Genomic DNA, 15,369 nt, shown 5'->3' with positions numbered 1-15,369 from the left:
ACCGAGTTTCACTCTTAGGGCCCAGGCTGGAGTGCAGTGGCGCATCTTGGCTCACTGCAACCTCCACCTCCCCAGTTCAAGCGATTCTCCTGCCTCAGCCTCCTGAGTAGTTGGGATTACAAGCGCCTGCCACCACACCCAGCTAATTTTTGTATTTTTAGTAGAGAGGGGGTTTCACCATGCTGGCCAGGGTGGTCTCGAACCCCTGACCTCAGGTGATCCACCCGCCTAGGCCTCCCAAAATGCTGGGATTACAGGTGTGAGCCACCATGCCTGGCCCAGAATGACCTTTTCTATCTGTTGACTTCTGTATCTCTTCATTCAATCATTTCCTCTAAAATAAAATAAAACTAAAATAAATTAGTTTATTTAATTCTAGTCAATTAAATTAAATTCTATAAATATTAAGAGAAAGCAAAATATCATGGAAAGAGCATGAGTTGAAAACCAAATAGACTTGGGTGGTTCATCTCAGCTGCTAGCTGTGTGTCTGTGGGCATACTACCTAGCTTATCGGAACACTGTCTCATCTGTTAAATGGAGTTGTTTAAAAATAACTCAACAAGCTCAGATCATGGAGAAAATGAAATTAAGTTGTATATTCAAAACAACTAATAATAGTTAATATTTTTATTGTGTTACGATTGAGATTTTGAATACAATCTACTATCTAGCTACACATATTCACATCTACAGAGATTTTTATCCTAATTTACAAACAGAAAACTGAGGCAGAGAGACATTAGCTAACTTGCTGTGGTTAACATAACTAGTAAGTGGATTTGAAACCATGTAATGTGGGTCTAAAGTCTATGCTTTTAACCACTACACACAACCTGGTAAATCCTTGTTGAAATAAGAAAGCAATTTCAATAAGGTGGACTGTACCAGAAAAATGTGGAATTCATCTCTTTTTCCCAACATGCTACTGTCTTTTCAACAATCTATAAATCATTAAAAAAAACCTAATAGGCCATTGAGAACCTTATTTATTCTCCACTACCTAAACTATCCTGATCTTTATGGGAACAGGATAGATGACTTTCAATATTAATGAAAGCATTAATATTACTGAGTGCAGACTGAAAGACTATCTCGATGATTAAAGACACATTTTCAATTTTTTTTTTTTTTGAGACGGAGTCTCATTCTTGTTGCCCAGGCTGCAGTGCGGTGGCATGATCTTGGCTCACAGGAACCTCCATCTCCCAGGTTTCAAGTGATTCTCCTGCCTCAGCCTCCCGAGTAGTTGGGATTACAGGCACGTGCCACCACATCCAGCTGTTTGTATTTTTAGTAGAGACAGGGTTTCACCATGATGGTCAGGCTGGTCTCGAACTCCTGACCTCGTGAACCACCCGCCTCAGCCTCCCAAAGTGCTAGGATTACAGGCATGAGCCACCATGCCCGGCCTTCAATTTTTAAATTTAAGAAAAAGTGACATTCCAAGAATAAGCAAGTGGAAAGCCAGAAAGCATTTCCCCTATCCTGAGTTTATTCTCATAAGAATCTAGTTATGTAAAAACTAAGTTACTGGAACATATTTGTGATTAATTTTATGTGTCAACTTGACTGGGCCATAGAGTGCCCAGATACTTGCTGAAACATTATCATGGGTGTGTGTGTGAGGGTGTTTGGGGATGAGATTAACATTTAAATGGATAGCCTGAGTAAAGCAAATTGACCTCCCTAACATTTGAGTGAGTCTCATCCAATCAGTTGGAGGCCTGAATAAAACAAAAAGACTGATGATCTTCCCTGAGTAAGACAGACTCTCTCCTGCCTTCTGGTCTTTCGACTGGGTCATCAGCTTGTTTCTTGTCTTCAGACTCAGATTGAAACATTGACTCTTCCTGGATTTCAAGCCTGCTATCCTTTGGACAGGAACCAAGCCATCAGTTCTCCTGGGTCTTCCGCTTGCTGGCTCATCCTGTAGACTTGCCAGCCTCAATGATCTTGTGAGTCAATTTCTTTTATGAATCTCCTTATATATATACACCCATACACACACATATATCGTATTGGTTTCTTTGGTAAACCCTAATACAATATTTATATTTCTTTGTTTTTGTTTTTAGACATGGTCTCACTCTGTCTCCCAGGTGGGAGTGCAATGGCAAGATCATGGCTCACTGTAGCCTCAACCTCCCAGGCTCAAGTGATCCTTCTACCTCAGCCTCCTGAGTAGCTGGGACTATAGGCCACGCAATCATGCTTGGCTAATTTTTGTATTTTTTGTAGAGCGGGGTTTTGCCATGTTACCCAGGCTGGTTTCGAACTCCTGAGCTCAAGCAATCTGCCCCCTCAGCCTCTCAAAGTGTTGGGATTACAGGTGTAAGCCACCGCACCTGGCCAATATTTATATTTCTCAAATGCATCCTCTCTTTTTCCATGCTCACTTGTGCAGTCTTAGTTGATGTCCTTAATTCTTCCCTGGACTTTTGGAATAATTTCCTTGTTCCAGTGTCAGTACATCCAATTCATTCATCCCCTCCTTGCTTCAGGAGTGCTCTTTCTAAATACAAATAGGCTAATGACAAACTGCTTTTAAACTTGTTTAGCACACTATTTCACATCTTCAGGATGACAGTCAGATTCATTAGATTGGTGGATAAAGTCCTTCCCAATCCAGTCATTTCTTCATCTCCAGCCACATCACACTACCTGCCACTTCTTGCCAGAGAAATCTGCCTTATCCTCTTGGTCTTGCACTTTTGTATGTTCGGTTACTTCTGCCTGGAATGCCTCTTTCTTCTTCAATCAGGAAACTCTCATAACAGGTGTGTGTGTCTGACATTGTCACCTCCTTAGCACACACCTTGGATTTACCTCCCTGAACTCCAGGGGTGAAGCAGTTGGAGGTCTTTTTCTATTCATTGCCTTCAATTGAGCATACTCTCAGGGTGTGTTAATTCCTTGGCACTTTAGGTCTTCCCAAAATGCAGGCAAAGCAGGCTCTGGTGGACAAAGAAAGTTGATATGCAAATAACTTCAGGTGCTGGCAGTTAGAAGTTGGCCCAATGTGCAGAACGTTCTGTTCAGGGGCATATGGGCTTGGCCAACAGATCTGTTATAGCCCTAATATTATGCTGTTGTTGGCTTTTCAATCAATGCACAAAGCTGGAAAGATATAGAGCTGACCCTGAACAACAGGGGTCTGAACCAGTGCGGGTCCACTTATATGCACATTTTTTTCAATATATACAGTTGGCCCTCCATATCAGTGGGTTCCACAACTGAAACCAAGAGTAGGTAGAAAATACAGTATTCTTGGGATGCCAATGGTCATATCCACAGGTTCCACAGGGCCAACTGTGGGACTTGAGTATATGTGGATTTTGGTGTACATGAGAGGTCCTGGAACCAATCCCCCATGGATATCAAGGGATGTCTGTAATTTTACCTACAAAAAGAATGCAAATTCTTGACAGACTAAAAATAAGAATGAAACTAACAAAATTAGGAGGGGAAGAAGAAAGGACAAGAGAAAGTACGAATGCACCAATTCCTCACCTCTCCTAGTAGGGAGCCAATACACAGTGTGTAAAATTTATAAATAATGATTTAGGTAAACAACCTAAAGTCATGAAAGCTTCTAGCAAAACTAAAATACAGTTTTTTAAATTAGGAGCTAAGAATAAGTTTTTGTCCCTTTGGAGGATTTTCAGCTGGTGAATCAAGATGTATATGCACAGTATTTGAGGTTATAATGAAAAGAACCTGAAGAATTAAAAACAGAAATTGTTAATTGCAGTTGGGTCTAGGATATGGTAACACACAAGGTAGGTGGGTAGGTAGGAAGGGTAGGCGGGAGACTCTTACTTTTAATATGTTCCCCCCTTTTGTTTGGATTTTTAACCTTTATTATGCATTATTTCCATAACAAACAAATGGAAATAAAGTATAGCTTAACTGCAAAAAGTAACTTTTAGAACACCCTTAACAAATATTTTGCAGGAGTCAAATCAAATGAGGTAGGATCTATACAGTATGTATGAACATCAAAAAATGATCAGGACTTCTTTAGTAAACTAAAAGACAATAGGCATAGGATCCAAATTACGGAGTGGGAGGAAGTATGTGTGTGTATGTAACATTACCTATGTACAGCTGACCCTTAAGCAACATGAGGTTAGGGGCACAGACCCACAGTCGAAATTCCACTCCCCAAAACTGTATTAACAGCCTACTGTTGATCGGAAGTCTTACCAACAACATAAACAACTAACATTTTTTTTTTTTTTTTTTGAGATGGAGTCTTGCCTGAGATGCAGTGGCGCAATCTCGGCTTACTGCAACCTCCGCCTCCTGGGTTCAAGGGATTCTCCTGAGTCAGCCTCCCGAGTAGCTGCGATTACAGGCACGCACCATCACATCTGGCTAATTTTTATATTTTTAATAGAGACAGGGTTTCGCCATGTTAGCCAGGCTGTTCTCAAACCCCTGGTCTCAAGTGATCTGCCTGCCTCAGCCTCCCAAAGTGCTGGGATTACAGATGTGAGCCACCGTACCCGGCAATTTTGTATGTTACATGTATTATATACTGTATTCTTACAATAAAGCTAAAGAAAACGTTTTAAGGAAATCATGAGGAGAAAATATATTTACTATTCATTAAGTGTAAGTGAATCATCATAAATATCTCCATCCTCATAATTTTCACCTTGAATAAGCTGAGAAGGAGCAGGGGTTGGCCTTGCTGTCTCAGGGGTGGCAGAAGTAGAAGAGGTGGAAGAGGAGGCAGGAGAGGCAGGCACAATAAGTGTAACCTGATGGAGATAACATCATAATTTGTCTGACTTTTTTGCTTTTCCATTTCTCTAAACATGTTTCCATTTAGCAACAATCTTTCTTCCACCATTTGCTTTAGATTCAGTGCCTGTTTTCATAGAAAAGTCCGTGTTCTAAGAGAAGTCAAAAGCCATGTTGAATAAGAGGAACCCTTCTTCCAGATTGTCTGGCACTGCATCTTCTTCCTCATCATCTGGCACTGGGTTCAGAAGGAGTCATCTCCATCAAGTGGTCTTCTGTTAATTCCTCTGGTATGGTGTCTCTTAGCTCTTGAATTTCTCCAAGTATCTTGAAATCTTTTTTGCCATATCCACATGATTTCCTTGATTGGCTCTGTCATAAATCCTGTGAAGTGATGCACAACATCTGTAGTTTCCTCCAGCAGGAATTTGTTTGGGCTTGATGGCTTTTCATGGCTTTTTTCTGAAACAACAATGGCATCTTCAATGGTGCGATCCTTCCATATGTTCATGATATTCTCTCAATTGGGGTTCTCTTCCACAGAGTGCTGTGTGTAATGATCCTTAAAGTCCTTATGACTGCCTTATCTAGAGGTTGAATTAGAGATGTTGTATTTAGGGGCAAGTAGACCATTTCAACGTGTTTGTATTGAACTCATGGGGTTCTGGATGGCCAGGGGCATTGTCCAATATCAAAAGAACATTAAAGGCAATCCCTTACTGGTAAGGTAGTTCCCAACATTAGAAACAAAGCATTTATATAACTGATCCAGAAAAAGAGTTGCTGCTCAGCCATCTTGCTATAAAACCAAAAGAGTGGCAGGCAGTGTTTCTTTTCCCTTCAAGGCTCAATTTTATAGATAAGGGCAGTCCTGATCATAAATCTGGCTGCATTTGCACAAAACAGTACAGTTAGCCCATTCCTTCCTGCCTTGGATCCTGATGTTCGCTTCTCTTCCTAATTAATGTCCTCTGTGGCACTATTTTCCCCCAGAATAGGTCACTTTTGTTTGCCTTAAAAACCTGTTCAGGCAGATATCTTTTCTCTTCAGTGATTTTCTCTATTTTTAAAATTTTCATTTATTTATTTATTTATTTATTTATTTATTTATTTATTTAGAGTCTCATTCTGTCTCCCAGGCTGGAATGCAGTGGTGCAATCTCACTGTAACCTCTGCCTCCCGGGTTCAAGCAATTCTCATGCTTTAGCCTCCTCAGTAGCTGGGATTACAGATGTGCATCAGCACACCCGGCTAAATTTTGTAGTTTTAGAAGAGATAGGGTTTTGTCATATTGGCCAGGCTGGTCTTGAACTCCTGGCTTCAAGCAATCCACCCTCCTCAGCCTTCCAAAGTGCTGGGATTACAGGCGTGAGCCACCAAGCTTGGCCTTTTGTCCTCAATGATTTCCTTAATGGTGTCTGGGAACTCGTCGGCTGCATCTGGGTCAGCAGAAGCTGCTTCTCCAGTTATCTTGACATTTTTTGAAAGCCAAACCTCTTTTTAAAGTTATCATACCATCCTTCATCTTCGTTTTGCTTTGTCAGATAACGACTTCACTTCTTCTTGAATATTAGATTATATAGGTATGCCTTTCTCATAGCAATCCTGCACCCACAAAAAGCTACATTTGCAATAGGAAATAAAAAAGTATTTCCCAAAAAGTGCAAGGTTTTCACGCCTGTTGGTGTAGCTGCAATGATGGCTTCATAAACTTCCTTTTGTTTTTATACAACAGTCCTTATACTGAGTATGTGTGGATTCTGGTGTACACGAGAGGTCCTGGAACCAATCCCCCATGGATATCAAGGGATGTCTGTAATTTTACTTACAAAAAGAATGCATTTATCTTAAACGGCAGGCGACCTTAGCTGCAGACCTCAATCTACAATACATAGCAAGCAGTTCAACTTTTTCTGTAATGTCATGAACTTTTCTCTGATTCTTGGGAGCATTTCCAGCATCACTAATGGCACTTCATAAGGGTCCCATGGTGTTACTCAAGGTTTACAGTACTGCACTAACCTCAATGAGAAATATGTGAGAACCTCAAGAGCTTACCTTTTACTGTGATATGCAATGTACTGGAGAGATCAACTGCTCACTCAGAGATGATTATGTTACTTGGAATTTTTACCCAATACCAGCAACACTGATGCTCACTGCAATAGCAACAGGAAGTGGCTACAAAATCATTACAGTAGTACACTATGTACTACAGTGAATTTGATGCAGTTATGATTTAATATTGCATCTTTACAACTGTTTACACTTCTCTTGAACCTAATGGGTACCATGTAACTGTCTGTTTGTATGTGCAAGTTTTGATAAATTTTAACTTTTTATAACAGGCTTGTATATATTTTATGGTAGTAAATAATAAAATAGCCTTGTATCTACACATATTTTATGCATTCATGACATATCTAGCTTTTTCTTTTCTTTTTTTCCCATATTTCTTGGCTAAGAGATTCATCTGTGAGGTTTTTCACAAAATTGTTGCCTTTGCCAAAAATTTTCCATTTACTGAAAAAAATCCACATATAAGTGTACCCAAGCAGTTCAAACTAATGTTGTTCAAGTCAACTGTATAAAAGGTATTAATATGTCTGGAAAGAGATATCTTTCCAATTTAACAGACACTACCAGTGAGAAGAATTGGGCTAGGCAGGAAACTTCAAATTTTTTCTGTCTATATTCTATTTGTATCTCAAATTATAACCTGTAGATCACGTTTATTAGAAGAAAATGCGGATTCCTGAAACTTCCTGCAGACCCCATAAGTGACAATCTCAGGGGGTTGGAGTTCCAGAATCTGCTTTTTTTTTTCATAGATATTTCCTTGTCATTCCTGTGTATATTTGAGTTTCAGTAGCACTGCTCATCAGTTGTTTGGGGTTCTCTCTCCTTTACCAACATATTCTTGCAAAACTAACCAAACACACACAAAGCGCAAACAGTACAACAGTGCACTGCACCTTCCCGACCCTTACCTCTTCTAGCCTCTTCCTACCTCTTCCACATGCGATACATGTGTACATACCCACAGACGGAAACACAGAGACGTGTTTGGAAGCCAGTGTGGATGCCCTGTGATCTGTGTGTACATGTGACACGTGCATACACATGCACATACAGGAACACAGAGAAGTGTTTGGAAGCCAGTGTGGACGCCCTGTGATCTGCACGTACACATTTGATACCTGCATACACACCCACAGACAGAAACACAGAGATGTGTTTGGAAGCCAGTGTGGAATCCCTGTGATCTGTGCATACACATGTGACACATGCACACACACCCACATACAGGAACACAGAGACACATTTGGAAGCCAATGTGGATGCCCTGTGATCTGTGCATATACATGACACAGGCATACACACCCACTGACAAGAACACAGAGATGTGTTTGGAAGCCAGTGTGGATGCCCTGTAATCTGTGTGTATGCACGTGACACGTGCGTGCACACCCACTGACAAGAACACAGAGATGCATTTGGAAGCCAGTGCAGGTGCCCTGTGATCTGTGTGTACACATGTGACACGTGCATCCACACCCACTGACAAGAACAGAGAGACACATTTGAAAGCCAGTGTGGATGCCCTGTGATCTGTGTGTACACATGTGACATGGCATACACACCCACAGACAGAAACGCAGAGATGCATTTGGCAGTCACTGTGGATGACCTGTCATCTGTGTGTACACATAAGACATGTGCATACACACCCACATACAGGAACACAGAGACACATTTGGAAGCCAATGTGGACACCCTGTGATCTGTGCATACACGTGACACATGTGTGCACACCCACAGACAGGAACACAGAAACACATTTGGAAGCCAGCGTGGACAACCCATGATCTGTGCATACACATGTGACAGATGCATACACACCCACTGACAAGAACACAGAGGTGTTTGGAAGCCAGTGTGGACGCCCTGTAATCTGTGTGCACACACGTGACACATGCATGCACACCCACTGACAAGAACACAGAGACCCATTTGGAAGACAGTGTGTGTGCCCTGTGAGCTGTGTGTACACATGTGACATGGGCGTACACACCTACAGACAGAAACGCAGAGATGCATTTGGAAGTCATTGCGGATGCCTTGTCATCTGTGTGTACACATGAGACACGTGCATACACACCCACATAGAGGAACACAGAGACACGTTTGGAAGCCAGTGAGGATGCCACGTGATCTGTGCATACACATGACACGTGCATGCACGCCCACAGACAGGCACACAGACACATTTGGAAGCCAGTGTGGATGTCCCGTGATCTGTGTGTACCTATGTGACATGTGTACACATTCACTAACAAAAACATGGAGACGCATTTGGAAGCCAGTGTGGACGCCCTGTAATCTGTGCATACACACGTGACACGTGCGTGCACACCCACTGACAAGAACATGGAGACCCATTTGGAAGGCAGTGTGGGTGCCCTGTGATCTGTGTGCACACGTGACACGTGAATGCACATCCATACACAGGAACACAGAGACACATTTGGAAGGCAGTGTGGATGCCCTGTGATCTGTGTGTACACATGACACATGCATGCAAAACCACTGATAAGAACACATAGATGCATTTGGAAGCCAGTGTGGACGCCATGTAATCTGTGTGTACATGTGACACGGGCATACACACCTAAGACAGGAACACAGAGACATGTTTGGAAGCCAGTGTGGACACCCCATGATCTGTGTGTACACGTGACATGTGTGCATACCTACAGACAGGAATATGGGAACACATTTGGAAGCCAGCGTGGACACCCTGTGATCTGTGCGTACACATATGACACATATATGCACACCCATGGACAGGAAGAGAGACACATTTGGAAGCCACTGTGAATGCCCATACACGTGTGACACATGCATGCACACCCACAGACAGGAACACGGAGACACTTTTGGAAGGCAGTGCGGACGCCCTGTGATCTGTGCCCACACACGTGAGACATGCATACACACCCACTGACAAGAACACGGAGATACATTTGGAAGCTAGTGTGGATGCCCTGTAATCTGTGTGTACACACGTGACACGTGCATGCACACCCACAGACAGGAACACAGAGACACACTTGGAAGCCAGTGTGGATGCCCTGTGATCTGTGCATACACATGTGACACGTGCGTGCACACCCACAGACAGGAACACAGACACATTTGGAAGCCAGTGTGGACGCCTGTGATCTATGCATACACGTGACACATGTGTACACACCCACAGACAGGAACAGAGAGACACATTTGGAAGCCAGGGTGGACACCCTGTGATCTGTGCGTACAAATGTGACACGTGCGTGCACACCCACAGACAGGCACACGGAGACACTTTTGGAAGCCAGTGTGGACGCCCTGTGATCTGTGTGTACACGTGACACGTGCATACACACCCACAGACAGGAACACAGAGACGCATTTGGAAGCCAGTGTGGACATCCTGTGGTCTGTGCACACCCACATACAGGAACACACAGAGGCGTTTGGAAGCCAGTATGGGCAGACAGGCCCTATCCCAAAGCGGCCGGCAGGCGTCTCCCAAGAATGGTTCTTGGACACACCTCTGTGAAAGGAAAATACAACTCGGCACCGCAATTGACTTAGCCAAAGGAAAAAAACCTAAGCTGAAAGCTGAGTCCTGCCCGAAGGAGCCTTTCCTTTGGCGCCTGAGCCGAGGGCTTCAGGGTGAGGGTTGCGCATCGCAGCGAGGCCGGCTGTCTTCCCGTAGCTTCAGTAAGGCGACGGCTCCCGCTGCTCCTTTCCGTCGGCCACGCGGGTCACACTGCCTTCCCCTCCCGCCCACCCTGAGGCGCTGAAGCCCTCGACGCCATCCTCGGGAGAGGCGCGGCCCGTTTCTGATTCCCGTTTCCTTCCTCCAGGAGCGTCCTTCACCGTGGCCAGATCAGCCTCTCAATTGCTGGAGCCCGGCCTCGGGCACTTCTCGGCTTACGCCGCCATACAGTGGCGCACCCCGAAACCCCAGGACCGACAGCTCGGCTGACCTTGCGCACCCGCACTCTCCAAGGCAGGACTCGGTCCGGGGAGCTGGTTTTGCCAAGGCGAGGGGCGCGGGGCAGCCCAGGCGGCGGGATGGACACCCGGAGAGCGCGTAGTCTCCGGCGGGACGGGGCTTCCAGGGCCCAGAAGAGGTCCAGGACTCTCCGCGGCCGCCCGGCGGTCGGCGGAGGGCCGCGAGGCAGGAGGGAGTGGAGATTGCTGCCCCAGCTCGGGCAGCGCGGAGCCCACCCAACGCCCTCCTCGGCCCTCGGCTCTTCCTGGGGCCGTCCTGCCCCTGCACCAGGGCCTAGCGCCTTTCCGGTTAGCCTCGGAGACCCTGGCCGAGCAGTGTCCGTTCGCCTGGCTAGGGGGCCTCAGGACATTATTTCTGGGTGACAGCCCGCAGGGCCTTCCGCCCCTCGCGACCTCTCGGGAGTCCCTTCCCCGACGCCCGCGGGGCTGCAGGGGCCGCAGGTTCGGTCTCGGGGCCTCCTTTCCGCAGCCCGCCCAGCTCTAGGCTAGTATGCTTTAATTACGTCAATAACATGACTCCGGCGATCCTGTGGGGCTTGGGAATGCGGCCGTGGGCGGCGGAGTCCAGGCGGAGTCGGCTCTCCACGCGCGAGGGCGCCTCCTCCTCACCTCTCGCCGGGTTCAAAGCTCGCGCCTCAAGCGACGGCGGCCAACGGGTTCGCCGCTGAAGGCCCCGCCGAGCCCCGCCCCCCACGCCTCGACGCCCCGCCCCTTGCGTGCCCACCCGCGCCCCGAAGCCCCGCCCCCAGCGCCCACCCTGCGTTTCGCGGTTCAGTGGTCAGGCGCTCAGCAAGGCTGGGTGCCCAGCGTCAACCCCGAGGTCTCCATGCCCCGCCTCCCGTCGCCAGGGGGCGGGGATAGCGCGCTGGGCGTCGGGGCGGGGCCTTGGCTGCGTCGGCTGCGCAGCGCGCGCGCCGAGCGGACCGTGCTGCAGCCGTTGGCCGTTAGCGTGGCTTGGGCGGTTGTCTTGGAGAAGCAAGATGGCGGCGACGGCGGCCGCAGTGGTGGCGGAGGAGGACACGGAGCTGCGGGACCTGCTGGTGCAGACGCTGGAGAACAGCGGGGTCCTGAACCGCATCAAGGTGAGGCCGGAGGCTGGGGCCGGGTCTGGCGGATCTGCAGGGCCTGTGTGGACAGCGGTCGTCACAACGGTCGCGGCAAGGAGGCCGCCTCCCTGGCGAGGGACCGGTGCCGGGGGGCATTGGGGGCGCGCCCCGGCAGGGCCTCCGTCCTGCCAGCCCCACAGAGGAGGTCGGCTCGTTCGTTCGTTCGTGTGGTCCCGGAGGGCACCGCGGACTGGGGGCGCCTGGTCCGTCCCCTGCTGCGTTCCGTGGGGGCGGGACCGTGGGGCCTGGGGGCCACACGGGCGGCCCGCACCTCGGCCCTGGAGCGCGGCCCCAGCGTCTCTTCCTCAGACTTGGGCATGATCCGCGGCGGGAAAGCAGCGCGTCCAGCCAAAGCCTGGGGGTCACAGAGCTTGTGTGACTGAGAACGTTTCGGAAGGCGTTTCTGGCCTTTGCACCTGCCCGCCCAGCTCGTTGCCTTGCTTGTGTTTGTTGCTGGCTAAATGTGAGCTTGTTGTGAAAATTGTCTTGAAATGGTAATTTCTTGTTTCTTAACTTTTTTTTTAAGGCTGAACTCCGAGCAGCTGTGTTTTTAGCCCTAGAGGAGCAAGAAAAAGTAGAGGTATGAAGTTTCCAGATTTTAACATGGCTGTGTTCGTTAATACTTAATTTCTCGTTCATTAAAAACCGTCTTAAAAATAGTTTATAGTAATGTATAGCTAGGGATAATTTTGAACTGTTAAGGATTATTTTACTATTGAGAGAGAGCCAAAACTATTCTTTTTTCGTATAGTTTTTGAATTTGGGGGTAATCTTAAAGTTAAGGTACCGCAGTAACTCTGATACCAATGCTAAATCTGAAACAAAAGTTCATAGGAGTTTCTTGAAGAAATGGTTCCATTGTCAATGTGTTAAGTGCAGGTTCACTCAGATCTTTTAATAAGCTGATATGTTATTAATTCCTATGAAAACGGGGTATGTAGTATGCAACTTTTCCCAAAATTATCTGACCACTCAATTATTTTGACAATGAAAAAGACAGTGATTATTTTAAAAGTGCAACCACTTCTCTATGTTTACGTGGGTAATTTAACTTTTTCTGAGTCCCACCAACCATCCTGAGTAAATATTCTGGAATTTGTCAACAAGAATAGAACCATCATCAAAGTCTTAAACTCTTGCTTTATGACATATCAGTCTCCTGCCCTCTCACTTCGTTAGACCTGTATACCTAATCTCTAATTTCATCAAAATCTTCAGTTATTTGCCCTTTCCATGTCTGTGCAGGCGTCAGTCTTCTCTTGGTGGCGTTTTGTTCTGGACCCTATGGGTCTGGACCCCTAATTACCTTGCCTTACAGTCATTGGGGGTCTGGAAGACATCTCAGTGATCATTTAACCCAGCAAACTAACTCTCTTCCCATTTTACACATATGTGCTCCTGGAGAGGAGTCAGTCAACCATGTGGATTGCTGATGTTGCAAATTGGCAGGTACCAACCTGGTTAGGTCCTGAGCAGACCCAGCAGCTCTCTTCTTCACCCTACCTGTGCAATAGCCTTCTGTGTCACCCCTGCTTCCTTCTCTCTGAACACTTGGTCTTGTCGCTTCCTCCACAGGGAAGGTAGAAGCCATTAGATCCTAACTCTATGTCCTCCTCTCCTATCCCTCAATCTATTGCTCACCTGTGAAAATGTTTACCCGTGTCTATATTTATCTGTACCTCTTTCCTTACTGCTTTAGAAGAGGCTCTGTCCTAAGAATAATCATTCTGTCTTCTGTATACTTTCAAGTCTTTAATTATTTACTGTGTCTTTGACCCCATCCTTTTCTGGTGGCGCTTCTTTTGAGCATGAAAACATGTTTAAATAACTATTAGGAGTAAACTGTTTTCCTTTACTTACATTCTGCTTTTAATACCACTGTGGTTGTTTTCCTTCACAACCTGGTTTGGTTTGCTTTGCTTTGGTTTTTTTGAGACAAGGTCTTACTCCTTTGCCTAGGCGGGAGTGCAGTGGTGCAGTCATAGCTCACTGCAGCCTCAGCTCCCTGGGCTTGATTTTTCCACCTCAGCCTCTGGAGTAGCTGGGACTACAGGCGTGCACAACCGCATTTTAAAAGAATGTTCATGCTTATTCCATTTATTATATCCTGGGCTGCCCTTAGTCCCTTAAAATCTTTTTTTTTTTTTTTGAAACAGAGTCTCACTCAGTCTCCCAGGCTGGAGTGCAGTGGCGCAATCTTGGCTCACTGGAACTTCTGCCCCCTGGGTGGGGTTCAAGTGATTCTCCTGCCTCAGCCTCCCGAGTAGCTGGGATTACAGGCACTTGCTATCGTGTCTGGCTAATTTTTTTGGTTTTTTTTTTTTTGAGACGGAGTCTCGCTCTGTCACCCAGGCTGGAGTGCAGTGGCCGGATCTCAGCTCACTGCAAGCTCCGCCTCCCGGGTTCACGCCATTCTCCTGCCTCAGCCTCCCGAGTAGCTGGGACTACAGGCGCCTGCCACCTCGCCCGGCTAAGTTTTTGTATTTTTAGTAGAGACGGGGTTTCACTGTGTTACCCAGGATGGTCTCGATCTCCTGACCTCGTGATCCGCCCGTCTCGGCCTCCCAAAGTGCTGGGATTACAGGCTTGAGCCACCGCGCCCGGCCTTTTTTGGTATTTTTAGTAGAGATGGGGTTTCACCATCTTGGCCAGGCTGGTCTTGAACTCCTGACCTTGTGATCCACCCACCTCAGCCTCCCAAAGTGCTGGGATTACAGGAGTGAGCCACTGCGCCCGGCCAATCCCTTAAAATCTTTTTTTTTTTTTTTTTTTGAGATGGAGTCTTGCTCTGTCGCCGAGACTGGAGTGCAGTGGCCGGATCTCGGCTCACTGCAAGCTCCGCCTCCCGGGTTTACGCCATTCTCCTGCCTCAGCCTCCCGAGTAGCTGGGACTACAGGCACCCGCCACCTCGCCCGGCTATTTTTTTTTTGTATTTTTTACTAGAGACGGGGTTTCACCGGGCTAGCCAGGATGGTCTCGATCTCCTGACCTCGTGATCTGCCCGTCTCGGCCTCCCAAAGTGCTGGGATTACAGGCTTGAGCCACTGCGCCCGGCCCCCTTAAAATCTTAAATCTACCACTACCACCCTAAGTAATTTCTTTTGTTGCAGTCAAGAGGAGTCTCCTAATTGTGAGCATATTTTAGTTCCTACCTATCCTGGTTGATGATTGTGACATTTGACATTCTTTTTTTTTTTTTCTTTTTTTGAGACAAAGTCTCACCCTGTCACCCAGACCGGAGTGCAGTGGCACGATCATGGCTCACTGAAACCTCAGCCTCCTGCCTCAGCTTTCCAAGTCACTGGAACTACAAGCATGCACCATCACTCCCAGCTAGTTTTTAAAAAAATTTTTTTTCGTATAGATGGGGTCTCTCCTTTTACCCAGGCTGGTCTCGAACTCCTGGTTCAAGCATTCCTCCCACCTCAAACTCCGAAAGTGCT

The 15,369-nt window shown here is 46.7% G+C and overlaps 1 protein-coding gene across 10 annotated transcripts in view; it reads left to right on the top strand.

Moving 5' to 3' along the window:
* Positions 1-11,783: 11,783 nt before the first annotated feature.
* The window catches only part of CEP43 (centrosomal protein 43), a 44,498-nt gene continuing 40,912 nt past the window's right edge, over positions 11,784-15,369 (top strand). For all 10 annotated transcript variants that reach the window (XR_013416135.1, XR_013416136.1, XM_077999203.1 and 7 more), the window contains exons 1-2: positions 11,784-11,901; positions 12,452-12,505. Coding sequence is in view for 8 of the 10 variants with exons in the window: in XM_077999203.1 (XP_077855329.1) it covers positions 11,800-11,901; positions 12,452-12,505 (156 nt within the window). In the remaining 2 variants the exon portion in view is untranslated. The remainder of the gene's footprint in view (positions 11,902-12,451; positions 12,506-15,369) is intronic.

The sequence above is a fragment of the Macaca mulatta genome, chromosome 4 (assembly GCF_049350105.2).
Source record: "Macaca mulatta isolate MMU2019108-1 chromosome 4, T2T-MMU8v2.0, whole genome shotgun sequence".
NCBI classification, from domain to species: domain Eukaryota; kingdom Metazoa; phylum Chordata; class Mammalia; order Primates; family Cercopithecidae; genus Macaca; species Macaca mulatta.
This window is presented reverse-complemented; position numbering and strand designations above follow the sequence as displayed.